Source organism: Sabethes cyaneus, chromosome 2 (genome assembly GCF_943734655.1).
Source record: "Sabethes cyaneus chromosome 2, idSabCyanKW18_F2, whole genome shotgun sequence".
NCBI lineage: Eukaryota > Metazoa > Arthropoda > Insecta > Diptera > Culicidae > Sabethes > Sabethes cyaneus.
Genome location: NC_071354.1, coordinates 15,678,741 through 15,705,613, shown reverse-complemented (window position 1 = coordinate 15,705,613; position 26,873 = coordinate 15,678,741). Strand labels below are relative to the sequence as shown.

The 26,873-nt window shown below is 42.0% G+C and overlaps 1 protein-coding gene across 1 annotated transcript in view; it reads left to right on the top strand.

Annotated features, from left to right (window-relative positions):
• Positions 1 to 24,675, top strand: part of LOC128735135 (nephrin) — a 103,835-nt gene extending 79,160 nt beyond the window's left edge. Inside the window, exons 13-21 of the mRNA XM_053829631.1 lie at positions 5,971 to 6,051; positions 7,453 to 7,653; positions 12,852 to 13,442; positions 13,738 to 13,929; positions 17,001 to 17,153; positions 17,513 to 17,658; positions 17,765 to 17,879; positions 17,983 to 18,158; positions 24,106 to 24,675. Of these exons, the coding sequence (XP_053685606.1) occupies positions 5,971 to 6,051; positions 7,453 to 7,653; positions 12,852 to 13,442; positions 13,738 to 13,929; positions 17,001 to 17,153; positions 17,513 to 17,658; positions 17,765 to 17,879; positions 17,983 to 18,158; positions 24,106 to 24,675 (2,225 nt within the window). The remainder of the gene's footprint in view (positions 1 to 5,970; positions 6,052 to 7,452; positions 7,654 to 12,851; positions 13,443 to 13,737; positions 13,930 to 17,000; positions 17,154 to 17,512; positions 17,659 to 17,764; positions 17,880 to 17,982; positions 18,159 to 24,105) is intronic.
• The last annotated feature ends 2,198 nt before the right edge of the window (positions 24,676 to 26,873 follow it).

The window sequence follows — 26,873 nt, the reverse complement described above, 5'->3', positions numbered from 1 at the left end:
GACAGATCCAGTTTTTTTGTTACCCCGGTAACCATCTAACCATATGATGTTTCTTTGAGATATTTTAATGATGACTCTTGGCTGGTTTTATGATGTTTTTCCGACAATTTTTTGGCATTTCTTTAATGAATTTTGACAATTATAGAATGATTTTTAGTAGATTCTTAAATAGTGCCTCTACTCCGCCAGCGATAGTGGAAACTGAAAAACGTCGCACGCTTGTATAAAGGTTGTAGAGGTTATCTTTTACCAGTTCTCTATGGTCCAAAGGTTACCTAATACCGGCCAATCATGAGGTCTAAGGGAAAAGTTGAGTTCTAATGCTCTTTTCCCTTCACGTCTTGTTCCACTCTAGGGATAGGGTGATTTATCTATTTTGGACAGGTGTTACGCCTGCTCTATTTTGAACAACTCCATTTAATTTTGCTGTAAAAGTCCGAAATAGAGCACGCGTAATGCATGTCCAAAATATCTAAATCACACAATTGGGTGACTTTGATTTTATTACTTTTTCCTACCAATTTCTCCATGGACTAGTACCGAATGGCCGATACACAATTGGCCGAATAACAAATAGCCGAAATCGAAATGGCCGAATTTCAACAACTGTCACAGAAGGCCGAAATTATATTTGGTCGAATCACGAAAGACCGAATCCCTATTTGGCCGAACCACGAAAAACCGAATCCTAATTTGGCTGAGTCACAAAAGGCTTAACGTGAAAGAACAAATATCCGTACAATTCCTATAAATTGGAAATCACTTCTATTTAGGTGCATGCATTTTTCTATATTTACAGATTAGTAGGGATAATTCCCTAGATGAGTCCGAACGAGCGGCATCGAGTAAGGACAGAATATACCCAACATTGGTTTTGAATGGCGAATGCTGCAGGCCGTGAATATTTTCGACCGAATATGACATTCGGCCGTTTGTGTTTTGGCCATTTGTGATACGGCTATTTATGATTTGGTCATTAGATCTATTATGCCATTTGTTATTTCGGCCATTTGTAATTCGGCTATTCGTGATTCGGCCATTCGGTATCAGCTCTGTTTGGATTACCGATTTTGGCAAATGGCCGAATCACGAATGGCCGAAACGCAAATGGCCGAAATAACAGATGGCATAATATATCTGACTAGAGGACCCGGCGCGCGTTGCTACGCCATTCCAAAAAGGAGGTAGATGCATAATGCTGAAGATTTGCTTAATTATAACCTTGCCACCAATAGCTGTCTTTTTGACAAACCACGGTATTCATACCGCAAATTTCTAATCCCACGTAACAATTTGGGTTTTATTACTAACCCTTAAAACGGGAATGTTGGCATAATCACAGTTCGTTCGTTTGAAATAAGTTAATACTGGTCAAAAAACATAGACTTAGAGTAATCACCGATTTAATATTAACAATTTTGTTCCAAATTTATTCTATATTTTAGTATGGACGGAAACACTTGCGGCCTGTGGCCGTCTCGCCCTGAATCATCAAGTGCTACTAAAGGTAGTTTGTGGTGGTATTGTTATTGACTAAAAGAAGAATCAAAAATTTCTCGAGTACCATAACTTTTTGAATTTTTGTATGGGAGCCCTTCCAGAGAGGAGAGGTGTCTCAATCGGCCATAAAAATAGTCGAGTTATGAGAAAATTTGTGTTTTATTTGTATGGGAGCTCCCCCTCTTAGAGGAAGGAGGGGTCTTAATCCAGCATAGAAAAAACTTCTGCATCCAAAAACCTTCAGATGTCAAATTTGGTTCCATTTGCTTGATTAATTCCCGAGTTATGCAAAAATATGTGTTTCATTTGTATGGAAGTCTCCCCTTCTAGAGAAGGGAGGGCTCTCAAACTACCGTGAAAAGAAGTCCTGTCTCTAAAAACCTCCACATGCCAAGTTTGGTTTCATTTGCTTGAATAATAGTCGAGTTATGAGGAAATTTGTGCTTTATTTGTATAGGAGCCCCCCCCCCCCCTCTTAGAGAAAGGAGGGGTCTCAATCCACCATAGAAATAATTTCTGTCTTCAAAAAGCTTCACTTGCCAAATTTGGTTTCATTTGCTTGAATAGTTCCCGAGTTATTCAGAAATTTGTGTTTGATTTGTATGGGAGCCCCCCTTCTAGTGGGAGGAGGGGTCTCAAACCATACTAACAACATTCCTCACATCATACGCAATGTGTACACCAAGTTCCATCAAAATTCGTCGAGCTGTTTGCGAGTCTATACCGCACACACGAACAGCATTTCATTTATATATATATATATATATATATATATATATATATATATATATATATATATATATATATATATATATATATATATATATATATAGATGACCGAATCGCAAAAGGTCAAAATATGAATGGTCGAACGGCATATTCGGCCTTCAACCTGCACAAACGTTGGGTGTATACTGTCCTTACCCGCTGCCGTTCGTTCGGACTTAACTAAAGGATAATCTCTACTAGTTTGTAAACCTAGGAAAATTCATGCACCTAAATAGAAGAGGTTGGCGCTTCTGATGGCGGGTCACCAGCGGCTTAAGGGTTGTGAGGATCACTGAAATCCCTGGTACTGGTATTAAACAGTTGCGAGTTTAACTTCAAGTAGTACCCACACGACATAGGCGTCATCGTCTCTGAGAACATGAATTCCTAAGTAACATCTAAGGTTTTATTACACTCTTATAATAGTATTTATGACCAATTTTGGTCATATAAACCATCATAAGAGTATAATAAAACTTTTATTGCTTTTTGGGTTGTGCTCATTCACGTGATAGCTGAAAATGACCAGACTGGCGATGCTTGAGCTTGAGTCATTCGTGACCTAGCCGGATAAATTCATGTATAGAAGGAACCACCAAGTCATCAGTCATCAGCTTGCATCAAACTTCAAGCAGCGAAGCGGTATTGTTGAAAAACAGCAAAACCGGCAGCAGTCCCATGTTGCTGCCATGAGGCACCCGAGAAGTTCGTAAATCGGGAAGACAAGCAGGAGTCATACTGCATAAGTAGAAGTTGGAACTAAACTAAAGCTAATTCGTAAAATTCGCCAGTTTCTATGTAGCAGTATTTTATGATCTATACGATCAAACGCAACCTTTAAATCAGTATTGATGGAATCAATTTGTGCTTATTATTTCATGTACAAAATACTGGTGGACGTGAAATTCATAAGATGCTTACGGATGAACCAGGCATAAAGCCGTGTTGGTCAGTAGAAATAAAGCCTTTGTTCTAGCAGTTAAAAGTGATTAGCATTGCACTATATTTTTGGTAGACGTGTTATTTATTATTGCCAAAAGCGAATACTTTTCCTAGTAAAACAAAATCTGGGAACACCAAATTCGAAATCTCACACTATTGGTCCCGTTCCATAGCATAAACAAGCTTTAACATCAAATTTCTAAAGAATTATAATCTTGAAAATAAAATATAGGCAATAATGAAGTAGCTTTAGTAGATAATTTTAGCTAAATTTTCAAAAGTGAGAAGAAACTAATTGGCCTTTCATCAAACGTACATCTGTCTGCTGCTGACATTTGATCAAACAGATGAAACTGAAAGTGACAACCAATAGTTTTCTTCATTGGAGTCGATGTTTCAATCGATTGGTGCAAAAATATTGAAAATTAATCAGAAAATCACTGAGATATTAGTGCTCAAAACCTAACCACTCTTCGGGACGCTCGCCATTTTAGGTTTCTTTAAATGACACCCCACTTTGGCATTCCCTAGAGATGTAGTCCTACGTCAAAAGCCTTTAAAAGCATTGGTCAGTTAGCACTGCTATGTGTCGATCATCTATATGGTTGCGTGCAATGTTACGACCTAACGTTTTCATTGCGTGCATCTTGAAAATGCTGTTAAGTTTCCCGCTCTTAGGTTTTTATGGGGAATGTTTGTATTTTGATGTATCATAAAAGTAGCTAAATCCTGAGTGGCGACATTACAATTGAATTAAAATTATATTGTTTGGTATGAATAGCACTTGTTCGCTTTCGCAATTAAGATTATCCACTATAAGTAGGGATTAAGATCTACGGGTGAAGTAAAAAGCGGAAGTAAAAATCATAAACTCACTTGGTTAATTAGAAATGCTAACACGGAACGAACTAATCACGATTGAGGAGGAGAAGGTAGAGGGTCGAGATTAATAGAGGATTGATAGAGCTGGCCAAGTCGGACCAGAAAAGGCAATCAACTTCATGCTCTAACCACTCCAGAACCTTACTTACTTAAGGTACTCATTTTGAAAAATTTCTTAGATCTTGGTTCCAGAAATAACGAAGCCTCACCTTTCAGTCCGTAGCTTCAGATTGCTCGCCAAACGAGAAACTTTCTCGGAATTTTTTTTGCATCACGGTTCGGTACAACTTGTATCTTAAAACTTTTTACACTAGCTCTATTCTTTGCTTTCAGGTTATAGGTTTTTTCTCATGCTTTTCGATAACAACATCGTTTCAGGACACATGTAATGTCCGGAGTAATCCAGGAGTAATGTTGTGCATTTCCTTTAAAAAGTGAAATGTACCAGATTTCACTACGGTTTCCCAGAGCCCTCCGAAGTAACGCGCTAGGGGAGATTTTCTATATACTGCTATCTTATGCCGTTGTGCACACCAGCGAAAAATTTCATGCCGTTCAGATTGTTTTACTATCATCGGCCTTGATGATATGATTCGACAATCAACAATTGATAGGAAAGGCATGAAACATAACTATGACTCGATTTTTGAGATGAATTAAAGCCATCATCGTTACAGCCACTAGGAAGAGAACTCATCCTATTTAAAGCAGTCAAAACGTACACTACCTTATACATTTACTGTCTTAAATTTCTGTGTTATGTATAATAGCAATAGTATCATGGAAAAGAATTGTTCTGTATTTTGTTTATTCGTGTCTCGAATGCTCGAAACATGCATTGAAATTTCTTTACTTTCCCCATGCGAAAACCATATCTGCGAAAAAGTTTCTAAAATGATTAATTTGCGCAAAACTTCATTAAAACGTAACTATCAAAAACAGTTATCCCAGCTAACGGGACAACCTCATGAACCAACACCGAAACTCTATTGTCACACAATTGAGTTTAATAAAAATTAAATTCCATCCATTACTACTAGTTTACTGCTGATTTTTCCTCTGCCAGTTTTTATTTTTTATCGTCTAGCTCTGGAAGGAATCACTCCCGTGAGGGAGTTCCAAAGTGCACCGAAAAGCGAGCGCAGACTTTTTATTACAGCCGGAAACGCAATCTGCAGCAAATGATGTCCCCTCCTCAACTGCCAGGCTGAACTTCTTTTTTCTATAAACCGATGCACTCTTGTCCTTTCTAAAAAAAACACACACATACACCCACATACACACACACACAAAGTTGTCGAGAGGACCCATCCGTCTCTCGGAAAAAGAGCATCCCGTCCGGTGGGTTGCGATCCCGCGTGTCCCTCCGTTTCATTCTGTTCCGTTCCGTTCCGAACCATTGTGAAAGGGAACATTGTCAACTTTCCCAGAACTGCTGGTTGGTTGCTGCCATCGTCGTTACGCCGCACCGCCGGCCATCGCTATCATCGTGCTTCAAACAAAATTTAATAACAAAACTCTCATATGAGCCGTACTTTTCTCGTAACACACCAACCAGCACTCGCATCCGAAGAAACCAGAGGACAAAACTAAACCCATCACACACACATACACACATGCACACACAAAAACTCACCCACAAACATGCGCTGGGCAACTCGATTTGAACGGAAGCGAAAAATGCGGAAAAGTGAAGCTCGACAACAACGCCAACAGCTTCAAACAATGCAACGAGCGTGAGGAAAATCCCGGTTTTGATGACAAACGGAGAGTTGTTGCGTCCTCGGGGCCTCATCCTTGCTTTCCCCAACCCCCTCCTATCGCTGTGCAAAGTTAACCGGCAAAGCATAACTTTTATTTCTCTAAATAAAATTCCAGATGGCGCATCGATAAAATCCATCTCCGAGAACGTGGTCGTAAATCCCGGCGAGGATGCAATGCTTTCATGCACCGTTGAAGGTAAGTGCTAGTTTCCTGTGTATTATTTTTTTAATCTCGCATTCTCTGGGCTTCGCCAAGGACAACGACAGCGGGAAAGTTTTCCCATTATTTTGCGCTGGAAAAAGAGAAATGAAAACAAACAGCTCGGCGTTTAGGTTCGAGGCAGAACGAAGCCGGAGAAAAATGATGGGCTCATTTATCCACGGGCAGCAAAACAAATTTACTCGATGCTTCCGGGTTGCAGAAGGAATAAAAAATAAGCGCTGAGCCACTTTTTTCCCATTTGACACTGGACCTGCACGAGCACAGTTATAACAACGGAATTGAGAAACAATTTTATTATAAGTTTATAATGGAGGCGCATTGTCCGGCAGCCCAGTCAAGTTAGTCTATTTGACATGAGCTTCCAGTTCCTTTATGTAGTGTAACATAGTATCGTTCAATGATTTCCCCCCAGATGAAACGAATTTCCTTCAATCCGGTGTATTCATCAATTTCGTTCGGATCATTCGCCGGCGAATGGGATTCGAGTTAACAATGACCCCTTGCTTCGGTAGCGCGGGGCACTTTGAAGTTTTCTACCAAGACCGATCCAACTGGCTGATATTGCAATTGCTTTCAATTTTCCCGCCTGAAACCATTCCCTCGAACAGCAATCCAATCTTCAATCTCGGGACGGCAGTTTTTTCGCCTGCAGCCGGCACTTTCCGCCGATCTCTTTGAAGCCGAGGCATCGAATCTCCCGCAGAATGTGGATGCTTTCGGATATCGGCACACGAAGGAGAGGTAAAAAATGGAAACACATTTAGCCGTGATGCACGTTTTCCGAAAAAAAAACCAGCAGCCGGGCAGCTGATTATTACCGACCTCGTGGAAAACAGATCCTGACACTATCATCATTCTTCCCAACAGCAGCAGCAGGAATGGCAGCAGTTGGTTCGGTGACTGGTCGAAATAGTGCCCGTTTCCGTTCGGTTCCCGTTTCTAGCTGGACCTCTCTAGATGACATGTGAAAATCGGGGTCGAGTCAGGATGAAAAGCAGATTGGTTTTTTTTTCAGAACATTCAGTAAAAAAATGGCTGCCGTATTCTGCACTCATCGCGCCGGCACTTCATTTTCATTTCACTCGATTCTATGCTCTCTCTACACTCATTCCGATATGGTAGGGAGCCAAAAAATCCCGGGACCACAACAAAAACAACCGGAGGTCTCATTCTGTCCATAAATACATGTCGGTGCCAGGCGGCAGTGGAATCCAATGAACGAGCGAGCCTAATACGCTGCTATAGGCTGACGCGACAAACCGCCCTGAAGAAGAAGGGAACCTAGGCTAGGAACTTCCGCTGCTGCCAGTTGCAAATGTGTACCGCGACGAGTCTAACCCATTTTTTTTTCGCTTGCTGTACTTTCATCCACAGGCAAACCACTGAGCGAGGAGCACATTCGCTGGGAACGAATTGGTTACGACATGACGATAAAAACGTCCACGACGTACGCCAACGGAACCAGCTATCTGCACATCAAGGATGCACGACGCGAGGATGTTGGCAATTTCCGCTGTATCGCTGATAATCGTGTTGCGAATCCAACCAGCCGTGATGTTTTATTGATTGTGAAATGTAAGTGCACTGTGTACTCGTGTATGTATGGGGCTTCTACCGAAATACCTACCAGGAAAACTGCCAAAACTGCCGAAGCGCGTGTTCAGTTGGGCTGTGCTGGACGGGGACGGTACCGCGGTAATGAAACATTTGGCACCCACCGCCGCCGCCGCCGCCGCCGAAACGATCCCCGCCCAGCCTAGGGCCAGCCAAACAGCAAGCTAGCTAGCTAGCCCGTTATGCTAGGACGAAACGTTTTTGCGGCCCATTTGAGCTCGCTGCCATGATGAATAGGCAGTAATGTTAGAGCTCAGCAAATGTGACCGACTAGTTGCCTCTGCGATCGCTAGTTGTGCCAGTTGTGGGTAGCTATGGGGGCTTGCTGGTGATGCTAGCGGAAAGTTCTATGATACTTTTTATACTGATTGGGAGTTAATTAGAATGTGTCAGAAAGTAATTGCGACATGAAAAAAGTGGGAAAAATTTAATCAAAAATGTATGCCATTTTTGATTTATGATGATAAGTTTGCTGTAAACTTGTTTTACAATTGATTCATTTGTATTTTTTGTTTTTAAAACATTTAAAATAATATGTTAAACAAACAATTTGAAATTAGTTTTCCTCATCACTGATATCGTGAACCATAATAAAATAACAAAATTAAATATTAGCAGTAATATATTACAGTTTTGGTCCAAATTTATTCTTAAAAGTAACAGTTTATAAATTGAAATTGTATTAAATAATTCAAACACGTTATTGAAGACGATACAAGGCGCACTAAGGAGTACGTTTTGGTTATAGACCCGGTAAACCTAGTACGTTGAAAACAAGTTTTTTTGTGTGATCTTTTAATGATATTTATAATCAAATTTAGGGCATAAGAACACTCGTAAAAATATAATCAAACTTTCTGGGTTATTTGGGCTAGAAGCGGATTTCCCATTGGTGTTCCTTTGTTCCGCTTATAAAAGTCATTAAAAAATTTCAGGTCCCATCCTACCGATATTTCTGATGACTATATTTCTAGTGGTCAGAAGATTCTTATAACCTCTTCAACAATCAAATTATAAGCTTAAGTAGTCTTATCCCGATCTGCTGTAAGCAACAATAAAACCGATTAAGCTTTTCGGTGCTTGACAGCCACCGCCATAATTTAATGCAGTTTTTCTCTGGAAAGCTATAAAGCATTCAGCTTGTTCTGGTAAAAAGCTAAATCAGTCAGCCGTTAAAGTTATAATGTCAGATCATGCTGTTTAGTTTGGTTTATAGCGACCACAATAAAACACCCGAAAGAATAAATAATAAATTTTCAGCAGTCTCGGGAGGTGTTCAGCATATGCACATTAAACTTTATCGTGCATATTGGTAGTGATCCAAACAGCGAAGCACGTGATCGCGTGAAATTACGCCGAAACGCGAGATTTTTGGCATTTGGTGTCTTTGGCAATATTTCTTGGCATAAAAAACCAAGACTGTTTGACAGGAACCATTATGTGATTAATACGAAATTTATTTTCTCACAAATACGAGGGACAGGTTAGATGCGTTCAGTAAAAATGTAGTAAATATCAACTTTGTCAAAGACTAGTGTTAACTAAGCTGTATCTCTTCATAGAAATTAGTTATAAAGCGTTATTCGTGCACAAACCCTTAAATACAGGTTTTTGTCTCTAAATTATTGTAATCAATTTTTACGTGCTCATAGTGTTCTAGAAAGTTATTTATCTTACTACTTTATCTTACGCTATTTTTAAAAATTTTCGATTTGCTAAGCTTTTTCGATGAAAAATAGTACTTTTTAAGCTCAAATATTTCTGAAAGTGACAAATGGCTCGATTTGATTGCTCGACTGGACTGCTTAACTGAACTGCTCGACTGAACTGTTCGATTCGACTCTCGACTCAACTGCTTGTTTGGACAGATCGACTTGACTGCTTGACTGAACCGCTCGATTTAACTGCTCGAGTAGACTGCTCGACTTAACTACTCGATTCGACTGCTTGGCACATTTGCTTGACTTACTACTCGACCCGACTGCTGGACTTAACTGCAGGATTGAACTGTTCGATTCGACTGCTCAACTGGACTGCTTGACTGGACAGCATGATTCATCTGCTCGACTAGACTACTCGACTCAACTGTTCGACTCGACGCTCGACTAAACTGGTCGATTCCACTGCTCGACTGAACTACTCGACTCAATTGCTCGACTCGACTGCTCGAATGAACTGCTTAACTCAACTACTCAACTGGACTATTCGAACCGGCTGCTTGACTCGACTGCTCAACCCGATTGCTCGATTCAAGTGCTCGGCTAGACTACTCGATTTGATTGCTCGACTCAACTGACAGCTTGATTCAACAGGTTGACTAGACTGCTCGACTTAGCCACTCAACTTGACTTAACTGTTTGATTCGACAGCTCGACTTAACAGCTCGATTCAACTGCGCGACTGGACTACTCGACTGAACTGCTCGACTCAACTTTTCGGCATAACTGCTCGACCGAATCGCTTGACTCGACTACTCAACTAGACTTCTCAACTCTACTGCTCGACTACTTGATTCAATTGCGCGGCTAGACTATTCGATTCAACTGCTTGACTGGACTACTCGAGTTAACTGCTCGATTAAACTGCTCGACTGGACTGCTCGATTAAACTGCTCCACTCGACTGCTCGGTTCAACTACCCAATCGACTGTTCGACTCAACTGCTCTGCTGAACTGGCTTGACTGAACAGCTTGATTTAACTGCTCGACTAGACTGCTCGATTTAACTGCTCGACTCAACTGTTGGACTTCTGTTTGGTTCGACAGCTCGACTCAACTCTTTGCCTTCTGTTTGGTTCGACAGCTCGACATAACTGCTCGATTCAACTGCTCGACTTAACTGCTCGACTCAGCTGTTCAACTGGACTACTCGACTCAACTGCTCAAATAAACCGTTCGACTGGACTACTCGACTCAACTGATCGACTCGACTGCTCGAATGAACTGCTCGAATAAACTGCTGGACTCATCTGTTTGACTTAACCGCTTGACCCGAGTGCTTGTCAAAACCATTCGATTCGACTGCTCGACTCAAGTGCTCGACTAGACTACTCGATTCAACTGCTCGACTGAACTACTCCACTTAACTGCTCGATTAAACCGCTCGACTGGATTGCTCGATTTAACTGCTCGATTCAACTGCTCGACTCGCAAATTTTTGTCAGTTATTCGAATCTGTTAGATTTTCAAGTAAATCTATTGGTAACTAGCTGACCCGACAAACCTATTTAATCAAAACGACGCGGTTGGAGAATTCTATCTTCCACTTTAATATTGACTATGTTTGTCATGAACAGTTCAATGAAAATGCCCTTTTCGTTTGCTTAAAAAATTTGTCTAGAAATTTCTTCAGAAATACCACTAGAAAAGGTTGTAAGCAACATTGAAATAGGCGTGTTTGCGGTTTAATCGCATGATAAATAATCTATTGCGCTTTCCGCTCTTCCCCCTCCTCCTTCACCAAAAAATTTTCCATTTCTTTCCCCTACCGTCCCTTCATCAATTGTAGAACCATCGTTTCAAAAAAATATTAATATATGTATGACCTCATTCCAAGGTCAAGACTAAAAACTTGAGATTAGTCTATTACATAGGAACGGGGCCTTCCCTCGAAAAACCGCGCCGAGAAACGCGGCTAACATACGCTGACAGACGAACAGCGTCACGTTCAGTACCTTGCAAGTCGTAAGGGCCGGCATAGTGTCGTCGTCCTGAAAGTAAATAGTAGTTAGATTAAAACTTCTCGCTCGGTGGTAATCTGCAATTGATGCAGGAAGCGGCACAATATGTGTCGATAACCCAACCAAACGCGTCGCTATCCTTGAGAAGTGGATTTTGCGGTCTCCTTTTGTCCAGCGCCTCTATGGTTCAAAGGTACAAGTACCAGCGAACCACATGCCCTGGAGGGTGTTGTGAGTTCGAATCCGGTTGTAATCTCAGATTACAGCTTGATTCGACTCATGCACCTTCCAGCATTGGACAAAAGGTAGGAGTCAAAATGACTACTTGTCAAGCATTGCTACCAATACCCCCCCCCCCTTTCCTTTCCGCTCTTCCCCCTCCTCCTTCACCAAAAAATTTTCCATTTCTTTCCCCTACCGTCCCTTCATCAATTGTAGAACCATCGTTTCAAAAAAATAATCAATAGTGAATATTCTTATGCGCGAAATGAATGAATGTTTAATTAATTTCACAGCAGCAGAATTGAAGGGAAACACCTTTGCTTTACTTTTTTATTTAGGTTTCTATAAAGGTGCTCAAGCGTAATTCTTTTGATAGTTTAGGGCCTGAGGAAAAGTTATGTACGAAACCGATTATATTTGGTTCTCATTAACATGGCTCGAAGAACGTTATACGCTCTTAATAAGCGTTGCTTCAATAATCCTTCCTTACCTAATTTTTTGTTCTTTCTCCTTCATGTTTTGTCGCGCCCTGTAGATACTATCAATACCTTTGCTTTCTGCTACCATTCCCCTTCGTTTATTGGAAAGACTAGCGTTATTAAAAAAATATCAAATTTAGTGGAAATCGAAGATGGTCGATTATAACCGGTGCACCGCGGTGTGGTAAAATAAGGTCTCTGCTAAATTGTTAAAGTATCATTTCTACCATTCCAATATTTTGCATATTTATTGCATCTCATGAGCTATTTCAGTTGTTATTATGCGAGTAAAACATTGCATTGTAACTTACTCAGTATTTCGAAATCGTAAAATGTTTGTGTTTCAATAAGAATAATTGCATTTTGAAAACCTTAAAACCTACTTACCAAAATGTGTTGTACATAAAACTATGTGTTATACATAAAAATCTACGTAAGATATGGCTTTGTTTCTTATTTCGCACAAACAATGCATCCTCATTCGAAATAAAAGTTGTGTAAAACATCGAAAAGAAATTAATTTTTCTAAGAATAAAGCTGGGTACTGTAATGAATGCATCACAATTTTGACATAAAACAGGTATAAACTCAGATAAAAAGCGCATTATGCAACAGCAAAATAAACGGCAGTAACTGGTAAAATCGAGGTTCTGGTATTTCATCAGCTTATTGAATCTACTCAGCTACTTATTGAATCATTCTCATAGTTAAAGCCACGTAGCAAATAAATTTCTCAATTCGACAATTTCTAATTCCATTTCCTTCTTGTCATTCTGCAGTCATCCCGGAGATCGACAAATCGCCGCCGATGCTCCGTGCAGCCGCCAGCGGCGGCGAACGAGGCCGGCTGCCCTGCCGCGCCCAGTCAGCCCCACGACCCAAGTTCTACTGGTCCCGAGCGGGCCAAAGCCTGAACGTCAACCAAACCGCCAAGTACTACGTCGAGAACAAACAGATCGACTCGCTGACGTACGAATCGATTCTGCTCATCGAACGGGTCGGCTCGAGCGACTACGGTCAGTACGAGTGCACCGCGCGGAACGAACTCGGCAGCGTCAAGGAGAACGTCCGGCTGGATGTGACCTCGCCGCCCGATTCGCCCCTCAGTCTGAACATTCTGAACGTAACCCACGACACGGTGACGCTGGCCTGGACTCCCGGATTCGACGGTGGCATGAAAGCCAACTATCGGGTGCGCTACCGGGAGGCCAACAGCGACCACTACCGCTACGAGGACAGTCTTCCAAACTCCCACAAACTGACCATCACCGGACTGCGGATGAACACGCTGTACCTGTTCTCGGTGATGGCTTCCAATGCACTCGGGTCCAGCAAGTATCTGCCCGATACGACTCGAGCCCAGACAAAAGGTAAGGTTTGCATTTGCATATACATCATCCGATTCCTTCTATGTGGCTTCTCACGAACCCATTTTCATCGGGAAGCCAAGTGACAAAAAAGTTAATTTAAAAGTAAAATTAATTTCACATTTTTCTCCATCTTACCGCCCGGAATCTATGCCATTCACTTACCTCCGCATTCATTATCCTAATCTACGTTTAACCGAATGGACCAACCGCGGGTGAACCTCGGAAAAAAAAATCAACCAAAAATCCCTTCCCTTTTTCACCGGTAAATAAATCCATCGCATCAAACCCCTCGCAGACACTCCGCCATCGCAGCCGGCGTCGTCCCTGGGCAGTAAGCCTCCGGTCGGGCCGCCACCGTCATCCATCGGAGCCTCCGGGCTGCTGCTGCTGATAGGTGTCGCGGCCGGCATCTGTCTGGTCCTGCTCAACATCCTGCTCATCGGATGCTGCATCCACCGGCGCACCAGCCACAAGCGAGTGAAAAGGGGTAAAAGCTGTCGTGTCCGCTTTTTTTTGTGCCATTCGTTACCTAGTTCGTTCGTTCGTTCGTTCGTTCGTTTGTTTGTTCCGGGCTGCGAGCACGTCGTCAGCCGTGGCTTTGCTGGTACCGGGCTAATGCGTCGAGGGGTGTTTGTGTCACATTATGGTGCGTGTTTTTGGACAATATTGTAATCCAACTCAAACCAATGTAAACATTGAGAGCTCATTGTTTAGGCTGTGATATTTGAAAAGTGGGGGAAGGTGTACCATAAGTAACACATCGACATCCCTCGACGCAGCCGGGTCTGCCGCCACCTCACAACCAACCATGATTTGCTCCTGTTGTTGAAACCAATTGTGTACACAAAAAAAAGGACGACGGCGTAAACCGTGTACTTCGAATCCAACGGGACAGGGTTCATAGCATGTTTCTAAAAAAACCGCCTTCATTCCACCGTGAAATGAAACTTTCACGGCCTTTCCGGAACAGAGCTATCGCTGAGTTTCGACCGGAACCCAGAATGGCTGCTGCCGCTGCCATCCAACTAATTACCTTTTAATGGTCCATTGTGCCGTACACCACCACTTAAGGCAACCGGCAGGAACTATACGCAACCGGGGAGCTGGAAGCTGAGCGCGCTGCTGCATTGACACTGTGTTCCGGTTGTTGCCAGATAATCACACCAGCCAGCCGGGGACCGCCCCACGGGAGATGTTCTACCCCGGTTGAAAAGCCGCGACTACAAATGGTCGGGCTTTTAATTGCTCGAGAACCAGGCGGCTTTGTAGCCTCGAGTGCGCCCGTGTTGAAGCGATTTTCCAACTGTTTTCCATTGCTACTTCCCTACTGCCGCCCTACCCCCCCGCCTACACTGCACTGTTTTGAGCGAATTTGAAGAATGCCGCCCGCCCTGTGCTTGAAATAAAATGCAAATTTTGCTGCCAAACCCGACCGAAATAGTAGGTCGCTCAGCGCGCGCTGCTAGTTGAACCAGAATAAGGCGGCAGGGAGATAAAATGAACACAAGCAAGCAAAAAAAACCTACTGCACTGCACTGTTGAATAGATGATGCGTTTCGGTTCACTATAATAAAGAGTAGATAAAATGACGATTTTTTTATGTTCGTCTGCTGGTTAGTTTGCCTCCTGCACGGGAGGTTTTATGCTCCGAAACTATTACCAGAACTGTCGATTGTTTTTTCTCCCTCTTTCTTTTTTTTCTTTTTTTTTGCTCCAACCGGCACCGGGTTGTTAATTTGGAGATTTTCAATGCTGGGATTTTTTATTCTTTCAGCACCGGATTCCGGATGGTACTACAGTTGTCTTTTGTAATATTCAGTTGCAGCGGATGAAGGTTTCATACTCTAAAAAAACGGGTTTTTTGCATACTAATTGGAAGAAATTATACATTGAATGAATGATAAATATTAGGATAAAAATTAAAATCCGTACACCAAGCTTTTCTATGGAAAGGAAATTCGTATAGTTAAATTTCCGTATCAGGTAAAAATTCAGAATAAACTACCTACTCCGGAGTTGTAAAGCTTTTACTTAACAGTAAAGATTTACCATGCGTCCTCTCCAAATATATTTTCAAAGGGTGCCGCATGGTACTTGGTGAATATTTGCATTAAATTAAATAAAAAACATGCTTTTCGTGCATTATAATTTAAACACTTTTTAAGCGTTTGTCCAACCCCAACAAAAACACAACTTATTCCATTACCATCACCGCCGATCATCGAATTTCACCGCAACAGACGCACACACCAAACGAATAAAATCCTCGACCTCCCCCGAACGGGCTCACTTTATTCATTATTTACTTCTTAATTTATTCAAACCGCCGTATTGTCCTTTGTAAATTTGACTCCATCCAGTTTAGCGAAGAAAGCAAACGAACAAAGCCACTTGGATTGTTGCCACCGGCCACGAATAGTATTTGGCCTCACTCAGCATCGATATTATTGACATTCCGACCCTTTTGTTTCAGTTCCTTCCCCCAAGGTTTTGCTTAACCGTAGAGGACTACGTTGTACTCACCGTCGTCCTCGTCGGTGGCGTCGTCCTCGTCGTTGTCATCATTATATTCCATTTACACATCCGCAAACATCCCCTTTCCCGTCTTCACCCTCAAGCTAGTACTAGACGTAAGACACTTTGACATTCCGGGAAAATTTAATTGGAAACTATTTGCCAACGCTACCGCGAAAGTATGGTGGAAGGGACGGGAAAACTTTTTTTTCCTCTATTTCCAACGAACACGCTCGGTAGGTACTGACCCATCTTTTCCATTCAGTGCGGTCTTTCGTACAAGCAAACTGTCCCATCGAGCAGTTATTATCTTTTTTTTTGTTTAACTTTCTACCATCATTGAGATCCGAAACGATTTCGAAAGTTACACATCCGCTTGCAATTCCGTTCGTCCGTCTGTCGGAAGCACAAGGAAACAATTGAGTTCTTCGGTATTATTGCGTTGAACCGTACCGTAGATGAAATTTAAGTCCCCACCACAAAAACAATTAATAAGCGATGATTTGCACAAACCACTCCCGGCGACGGTCGCACAATTCCGGGGCGAAAAGTTTGAAGTAATTTCATTTGCACTCAGACAGAAAATATGCTGTAATTTGTTAAGTTTGTGTTGGAAACTTGCCCGTTTTACGACAATACATAGTTATCCATTAATTTAAGCAAAAAGCTTCTTCGCGTTGGTTTCCACTTGAACGCGAGCAATTTTCACAAATTACTCCTCACCGCGCGCGGCGGTCGCTTACTATCATCGCTCAGCCTTCAGCACTCATCAGGATATTGCGACAGCGACTGCCATTTCGTTTCGTTTGTTACTTCCGCCTTCAACCCATCCATCACATGGATACTCAATCCAACCCTCCGTACCCACACAGTTTTCACCCCACCCAGAAGTACTCATCCATTCTAACACGAGCTCGAGTTGTCAAGAGCAACTTTTTCCACATTAATTGAATTTTTCATTTTATATTTCGTTCTCTTATTTATTTTCATGTTTTTATTTCGGTTGTCGTTTGTCGTCGTCGTCGTCCTCGCCGTCGTTTCTAGGACCGGAACCGATGCCCTCGGAGCTGGCGGAAAAGGCGGAACTTCCGAGTTTCGTCATTTTCTGCATCGCCCTGGCCGGCCTCTGTCTGCTGGTAGTCAATGCCGGCCTGGTCGCGTGGTTTATCATTAAGAAACGAACCAAAGGTAAACTGTGTTATCATTTGATTGTGTTTTCTCTTGCTTTTTCTTTTCTTCCTGTTTTGCTTTCAGTTCAGGATGCCGAGCGCCGACGATGTAATGTTTTGCTTCTGTTTTTTTTTCTTGTTCTTTACCATTAAGTTTAATTTTGAGCTTCAGTTAGTCCATCTCGTTCCTATAAAAGGTTAGTCTTAAACTGTGATGAAAAACAACCTAGCAACTTGCAATATTTCAACAAATAAATCAGTGAAACCGGAGCAAATCATGAGCGGATCGAGCATACAAACAGCGAAGAAAATACTGCCTAAAAATTACAATCACAATCGAAAAATTCTCATATCATTTCCTATTTTCTATCTACTCGATCGAATCAGATTCATCCAATCAAAATAGCAAATCCGCCACCATTGAAATGTACGCCCCAAGTTCATACAATGACACCGTTACAGGCGAAACACTATCCAGCGTGTCGGAAAAGAGCGACTCCTACTCGAACGACGGCAGTCAGCCGGACTACATGGTAAGCTTTTAAACTTTTTAAACTTTTCGAACTTTTTCCGCCAGCCTAGGGCCAAAGCACTGCCGGTACTAACGCCATCTTTTTTCTTCTTTTTCCACCCGATCAGGATGAAACGCGGAAAAAAGCTGCCTCCACTTATCTGGTGGAAAACAGCGACATGCCGCCACCACGCTACCAAAAGGACGGCACACTGCCGCACTATCCGAACAACATCAACGCAGGTGGGTGTCTAGGCTAAGGAAAACTTAACTGTGACGCATGCGTGTTTTGCGGGGAAAACTGACCGAAAAAAATTATATTTTCTTTTAATTTTTTTGCGCTCAGCTCACACACGAACTTTGCCCCATCCGCGGCACAACAATGTACCGTACGAGCAGCGAAGCCGCGACGATCAGCTGCTCGGCAAGAGTAACTACGTTACCGCACCGTCCCCAGGGCCCCCGATGGATGGGTCCTACTACAACATGAACAGTGATCGATACCTATCCTATCCGCCAATGGTAAGTTTACACTTTTACACTTTGAGTCATTTTACCGGTGGATTCGGATAATTTATATCTTGTAGCTGATAACTCTTGTTACACACAACAAATTAAAATTTAAAGATGCTCCAATTTTATTCAAATTATGTCAACTTGTCCCTTTTCGGAAAATTTTAGCCACATATAATTTTATTTGGCTATGTCACCATTTGAGTTAGGCTGGTCCCAAAAATCATCACTTTTGCCTTAACTCAAGTTTCTAACCACTGTACCGATTCTGATAATCCAGTATTTTAATGGACTTTTCAGAAGAAAACATCGAATCGAAGCAAAGGAATAATGTTTTTGAAATACAATAAAAAATTTACAAAAAATGATGAGTCAATTAGGCCGTAAGAATAAAACAGTTTGCTTTGCTTTTCCCGTGTAAATCTTATGGGAGAGTTTGCTCTAACTCTTTTATTCATACGGCCTATTGACGTCATGTATTCACTGTTCGACTTTCGAACTTTTCAAGCCAACTTCTCTCTTCAATCTAAGCCTGGACCCCACCGCCACCAGTGGTAATTCGACTTAGATATCGTCGTTTGGAAATCCATGTCATGTCAGTTTTCATGTCTCAGAAAGCAACAAAAATGATATTGCTAAAAATTGCAATTGACTAACTGAATATATTTACTTACTTACTTGCTTTACTTTTTCGGCGACAATCCGCTTATCGAATCCATGCTGAATTCAGGAGCCGTTTCCACAATACTCGGCCTTAGGCTGGCACTCTCTCCAGTCGCCCCTAACACCCGCTGTTCTAGCAACCTCGTCAACAGCGGTCATCTAACGGGTACGGGGTCTGCCTCGAAGTCGTCGGCCTCTGTCGGGTTCTCTGCTAAACATTGTTTTCGCTGGTCTCCCATCCGGCATCCTTGCTACGTGGCCAGCCCATTGTAGCCTACCGTATTTTACTCGGTTCACAATATCCGCATCTTTGTATACTTGGTACATTTCATGATTTATGCGCCTGCGCCACACTCCTTCGTCTAATATGCCGCTAAGAATTGATCGCAGGATCTTATGCTCGAAAATGCCTAAAGCTCGTCGGCCGCTCTTTTTCAACGTCCGCGCTTCGAAGCCGTAGAGTACCGCAGGGAGAATTAGCGTCTTATAGAACGCGTGTTTTTTATACGGAGTTGTAGGCTACGGGACCTCAGCTGACTACGTAATCCGTAGAAGACCCTGTTGGCAGCCGCTATCCGCCTTTTTACTTCACGGCTCACATCGTTGTCACATGTCACTAACGTTCCAAGGTAAACAAATTCATCGACCACTTCAAGAGTATCTCCATCTACCACCACCGCAGCTCCAACACTCGAAGGTCTACCATGCTCTCTGCCAGTTACCATATACTTTGTTTTGGTAGAATTTATGATAAGCCCTATCCTCGCAGCTTCCTTCTTAAGATGCGTGTACGCTTCTTCCACAGCTCTACGGTTAACACCGACGATATCGAAGACGTCCGCGAACCCTAGGAGCATATGAGATTCCGTGATGATGGTACCGCTTCTCTGCACGCCGGCTCTTCGAATAGCACCTTCCAATGCAATGTTGAACAGCAAATTCGACAGTCCGTCGCATCGCTTCAAACCATCTAACGTCACAAACGAGTCCGATGTCTCATCCGCTATCCTGACGCTTGATTTTGAACCATCAAGGGTAGCACCTATCAGCGTAATCAGTTTTGTTGGAAAACCATGTTCAAGCATAATCTGCCACAGCTCATTTCGTTTAACTGAATCGTACGCCACCTTGAAGTCTATAAACAAATGGTGAGTCTGCAAGTTGAATTCCCGGAATTTATCGAGGATCTATCGCAAGGTGAAGATTTGGTTCGCCGTGGAGCGTCCCTCTCGAAAACCGCATTGATATTCGCCAACAAAGGTTTCCTGCAACGGCCTTAGTCTGAGAAACAGGATGCGGGAGAGAATTTTGTATGCAAAATTGAGGAGAGTAATGCCTCGATAATTGCTGCATTCGAGTCGATGGCCCTTTTTGTAAATAGGGCATATGAAACCGTCCAACCGGTCCGTAGGTAACCATACCATACCTTTAGTATAACCTGATGGATTGCACAATACAGCCGTTTTAATAAAATAAAAAAAAACCTGAATATATTTTTAAAAATTACAAAATTTTGTTGGCGCGTTTTTATCATACTAATAGGCACGATAAACTTCAATGCGCATTTGCTTAACAACTACGGAGATTGTTTAATATTTATTATTTATTCCATCGGAAAATTTAGTATTGTCGCTATAAAACAAACCGAACAGAACCATTTCACAGTAAAACTTCAACTTTACTGCTCATGAATGTATTTTCAAGTTAACAAATCCGGCTGACTGATTTAGCATTTTACCAGAGCAAGCTGTATGCTTTATAGCTTTGTAGCGAAAAGTTTCAATAAATTAAGGCGGCGGCTTTCAAGCAGCGAAAACCACAATCGGTTTTAATGCTGCTTTCCGCAGAGCGGGATAAGACTACTTGAGCTTATAATCTGATTCTTAAAGTAGTTATAAAAACCTTCTGGTGGGCCACTTGGTCAGAAGGCAGTTTTATAGCGGTCATCAGAACGTTCTGGTGAAGATCCTGGTTTAATGAAATTGGTCATGAACCACTAGAGAAACGTAATAAAACTGACAATTCTTATTCGAGATGTGTTTGCACTCACACAATGATATCTCTAATTTGATTTTGGCATTTGCTTATCAGTTATTAAAATGGCGTCCAAGCAAGAGGAGCAACGCTTGAAAATTTTGCTTGCGCATCACGAAAAACCAGATTGAAGTGTCCAAATCAACTGTTACCAACTAAAAGAAAGTTTACGGGGAACGTTTGTGGACTACCAGGGATCGGAGGGTGGTATAAAGTCAAAAGCCGACAACCACAGCGACGAAAATAGAGTAACCAGTGTTTTCAAGCGGAACCCCATCCTCTTCGTTCGAGCAAACAAACTAAAGGCGTATCGAGCTCAAAAAACGAAGGAGACTATCGATTTATAAAAAGAAAGTAACTCCAAATCGCGGCGATAAACAAAAATAAACGGTCATAACACGATCTTGGAAGTTGTACACGACGATACTGACGAAATTCAATTGTATGGTGTGTTGATGGACGACGAAAGCTCGACGTCAAAGCAGATTTCTAACAGCTTACTGGGCAGGAGCTTTATACGACAACCGGTAGCGAAAAGTTGGCAGACATTTTCAAGCATATGAAAGAGTCAAAGTTCGCTAAGAACTATCTGGTTTAGCTGGTTATCTGTACCTGTGGTTTAAAAAGTGATATTTTCATTGCAACCGGAGTCGTGAACTGGTTTGCTGCCTTTCCTGAAGCAACATGCAGCTATTCTGACATTACATAACAGAGGTCAAGGAGTGGTATGTCACCAACAACGTGCAGGTGGTACGCAATGGCAAGAACCCTCTCAACACACCGGAGCTCTGTCCAATCGATAAATATTGAGCCATCGTCAAGCGGGACCTGAGGAAAAAGTAACTAGGCCTAACTGGTGTTTAGCGAAGAACAAAGTGGACGAGGAGGCAGTAATTAAACAGAATGTCCGGTAATTCGGATTCGGTCAACCGGAACTTACATTTACTTATGTGTCCATGTTCACCGGTCTGACGGAACAAAAGATTGAAATCAGAGATCCCAACGGTCAATCGGTGGCTTTATACTAATAGAACTTCCAAAAGAAAAATAATTTGATTTTTGAATAGAAATTCAATCAATTTACAAGCATTCTTGTTTGACCAAATTTTGATCGAGGGGTCAGTCCCGGCGTAGTGGTTAACATTCACGCCTCTCACGCCGAGGACCCGGGTTCAAATCCCAACCCCGCAGAAGTCACGAATGACCCAAGCTGTTAAAGTGACTATAATCTGACAAAAAAAATTGATCGAATTATCCCTTAGCATTGGCAAATAGAATCACGCAGCAGTACGAGGAAGTACAGCCAACGAGCAAAACTTGAAGACAACGGCTTTCAACAAGATCGTTTTTGCCAGCTGCGATATCTCCTCGACAAGGTGAAGGTTCGACCCGATGACTGGGCTATCCACGCAATATGGTGAAGAATGAAGCAATTACACTGAAAGCAAGAAAAAGTTCAGCTCACAACTAATATGTATCTGCTGCAAAAGGACTAAAGGTGAAGAAAAAGATCAGTCTGGACGGGATCTTCAATGTGACTCTAAAAGCGGCAGTGCTGGTGTACCCAAATATGTTGAGGACAGTGCTGTAAAAATGCCTAGACGAAAGGTATACCCGTATATACAAAAAGTACAGAATCTGCTGTTGTTATCAAAGCTAGGACAACCACTGGCAGATCAGTATCGTATATTCAGAAAACTACTGGAGATGATCGTCGATGAGCAGGTTGACGAAATATTCGCACAGTGATCAAAAAACCCTTCCAGACATTCTAGACAGAAACGTAGAGGAAATCAATATAGTACTAGCTAGGAGACCGGCTAGGTTATCTGTGCATTTCGTAAAGCTACTTCGACAGTGTGGTCTGTTCTGTTTAACTTAAATTTATTATTTCACTTGTGGACTTAATTTTGCATTTAGATGCATTCATTTCTATACCGTTTACGAGGCACCAATATAGCAGGTTGTTTATATCACTTTGCAAAGCATCGCGATCGAGAGAAGAAGTAATACTTCGGAAGATACAAAAAACAATTCCTCAGAGTCGATCCATTCACAGATATCGTTCCCAAAAAGCACGAAAATCAATGGTCCTAGGATACTACCTTGAGGTACTCTGGTTGGAATTAGTAAGCAATATATGCACGACAGTATACTAAAGCTGACTCCTGTCTAGGTGCGTGGATATCTTTGACTTTGTGGACGACATCGAGTGGTGATTGGAGAATCATTGGGACAGGTGGCAATGTTAGCGACCGAATCGATAGTCATAACCGGAAGCTGAATCGGAATCGGAGGCAAAACTACAAATAACCCATCCCTGGACAGAAGTCTTGCTAGTTAGCTACCGCAACCAGACGGGTAGACACACGCATAGGCTAACCTCTCCATCTAGGTTAACAGAAGTCACGCAAAAGTTAACTTCAATCTGACTCAATTTCTCTCGGGAACGGATTGCTTCCACTGTATCTGCACCGATTTGAACATACAAGGTCACCTTTCTATCCGAAGTGCTCCGATGTGAACGAAAAAATCAAGCATGTGGTCTATGATGCTCCTGAGTTGAAGCGCTGAGTACGATATCACGACACCACTAAACGTAGACACTTCCTGGATAAGTTCTAGGTGGGACCTGGACCATTTCTAGATGGAAAATCCTAGACGAGTTGCCTGGATCTTGTGGGCAGACCAGTGACTCGGAAATGGTGTTTGTTGAAAAGCATTCTCGATTCACTAGTGATTCGACAGCAAAGAAATCCTGCTAGAGTGATCGTCAATGTATGGTTGTCAAACTGGTCGTCATCCCCGTTTCGACGACCTCTCGAGAAATGACAAAACAGTGCGAAGTTGAAAAAGCACTCACGCAAGTATACGATTACACACATCCCTAGTGACATTTTGGGTTTTATTATACTCTTATGATGGTATTTAAGACCAAAATTATGGTTTTTATGACTAAAATGGGTCATTAACACTGCAAAAAGAGTGCATTAAAACACATTGTTACTTGGAATACAACATACACGAACATGCTTATCTTGTTTTTGACACGAGTTTTCATTGAGAAATTTATCCAATTTTTCGTCTTCAATTCCTTTCTCTTGACCACAGTCAAAGTAGCAAAGAAAGCAACGCTGCAGACTCCGTGAAATAATTTACAAAACAATATTTTTCTGTAAACGTAAGGAAATTCCCGGTTATAATAATTACATAATTTTACATCTACTCAACTCCTTTTCGTTTCTCTATCTTCCGCCAGGACTACCCTCCGATGGAATTCTCCACACCACCACTGCCGGTGATACCTGCCCTGCCAACCAACACCAACGGTACCCTGCGAAGAGGCACCCGCGCGATGGTTCCGCCTCCGGACGTGACACACCACACGCAGCACACGGTCAAATCGCTACACGACAGTTCCGCCTCATCCGGAGGGCTGATGAACATCTCCCAAGTGTCACAGTCGACGCCCAAACAGCCTCAGGGTATTCTGAAGGACCCCAATAAACGCAACCAACAGCAGCAACAACAGCAGCAGCAGCAACAGCAACAACAACAGCAGCAGCAGTCCAACCACCAGCAACAGCAAACCGGTCTGAATCATCTGAACAGCATCGGCGGTGGGCTGCAGATGTTGGGCGTTCAGAACCCTTCACCGGTGCCGATGGGTCCCGGTTTGGTGGCGGTCAGCGCCGGCGGCTCCCTAGTGCCCGGGGGCAGTAGTTTAGGTAACAATTTGCTCATCGGAACGTACGACCCGAGCAGTACGAATCTAAGCTCGTTCAACGCGTCGCTCGGCTACACGGACGCCGATGGACACCTAGTGTAGGCAATTCTTAAGATAATAATTAACAAACTAGTTCAGTAGCCTAGGCGCTGGCTGGCGTGCGTGTTCCGGACGGTTCACAAGGTTGCGAAACCAAGCCAACCGGTTCCGCGTTGGCGGGGAAGAAAAACAGCCGCAACAATTCTAATGCAACGCGATTATTGAAGGAAGTGAGCAAAGTAATGGGAATGGGATAATCGGGATCGGGAAGGAAAGGAACAAAGTTTTATGGATTGAGACTCGATTGGGACAGACAGAAGCAGACTAAATGGTGAGAGTAGAGAAGGGAGGAAGTCTATTCTCCCGTGCCGGGAGAATGGGCGTGAACAGAAACACAAAGAGAATTAAGACAAAGATAATTCTATTAAAACAATCTTTTTAACCTTAAAGTAATTATATTAATGACAATTAAATTGTTGAGTTTTAAAATCTGATAAGTGATGCGTTCAGAGTGTGTGTGAAGACGATGAATAATTTAGGCGTTGGAAGTGGTGATTCTCCAAACGGATCTAGTCCAGAGCGGTTCGTCGTTCGATCCCGACCGGAGAATCCCCCGCCAAGGCATGTGAACGAATTGAGGGGTGATTGAAGCTGATGGCTACTCAGTTGTGAGTAATTCGTTTTTAAGTTTATCCAACGCAGTTAGATCTTCATATACGTAAGGCATTTCTGTTGAACATAACGTGTTCTTTGAGGTTGATTGGGCAGAAGATTAGACTCTGTGCGGAATTAACCTCAGAACTCGGATCAAATGTGATTGAAGTAACCTTTTCTGTCCCACTTTGGGATTTCCTTGCCCCAGATAGTTGATTTTAACGTAACAAAATGGAAATAGTGTGCGAACCAGGGGGCGAGAACGAGAACGAAGATTAAACGCATGGAGCCGAAATGTAGTTAAAGCAAATCTAGTTATCGATTTAAAAAAATATCTAAATTAAAGCAGAGAGAAAACGAAGTTCGCAATTTAAATCAGAAATATTAAACGATACAAGAGAGTCAGAGATTGAAATTTATCAAATTTGAATTATAAAAGTAAAAAAACAAAAATCAAATTAGAACTAATCAGTAAAAAGTAAAAAAATCATAACTAAGAAAAGGTAAACACAAAAGACGAAACGACCCTTTCGGTTCGAAATAAACAGACTTCTAAGCTCAATTTTCGGTGTTACAAAGCCAGCAGATACAAGTGGCAGACCCGCAAAACCCAGTACATGTCATCTTTGTCACCAATCAAATCAGCCAACAGAAGAAAAAAAAACCCGAAACAACAAGGAGTGAAAAATAAAACGATTTTAAATGTCTAAACGTCGCTGTCTGTTTGTTCGAAGAAATGCGGAGAAGATGCAAAAATTTATGAAACAAACAAAAAAAAAAAGTATATATATCGTTGTGATTCAAGTCCACGAGAGCTTGCTGCATGAGAAATTAAAAGAAGAGATGAGAAGGAGCAGCGAACCGCGCAAGGGCAAAACAAAACTCACATTATGCCAATTATTAAGTTTAAAAAAGGAGTTTAAATCAAGCAGTCAAACGTCAAACTCTGGGTAAAATTTGACAGAACAGAAACAAAATTAAAACAAAAAAAAACAAGAAATAAAACGAAGCTTGTACATAGACTCCGCGCGAAGCAGAGCTGGGTTACGCCAATTTAAGAGACAGGCAAAACAGGTGAATGAACAGCACCGGCCAAAAGCCGACGAGAAAAGTCTTTTATTTATAGATAAAGTTATTGAAAGTATGATAATTGATTTTTTAAATCTTAAAAACAAAAACGTTAGGAAGTAACACAGAAAACACTGATGCGGGGTGAGTCAACTGGCTCGCTCGCGCATTAATCGAGAGGAAAAAGAACTGTAAATATCTCTTGTATTATATTATTGACTCTCTGAATATAATAAAAATTACTTTCAAAAAGTTTTTTTAAGCAGGAGCGAAGAGCAAAATTTATATACATGTATTATACTGGAAGGTAGCTGAGCAGGTTTAATTTCGATTTTCAACCTAATCCAAACTCAAACGAAGCTGGGAGAAAGCAAAAAGCGGAAAATTATAAATGCTAAAATCAGGGATAAATTCATGGAATAATACACTAAAACATGGCAGATTGTCATCAGTATGAATTCGCAAGCTTGCAACCAACCATAAACTGTTCCCCTTTCAATGGAAAATTGGAGAAAAAAAAGTCAAGAAAACAAATTTCA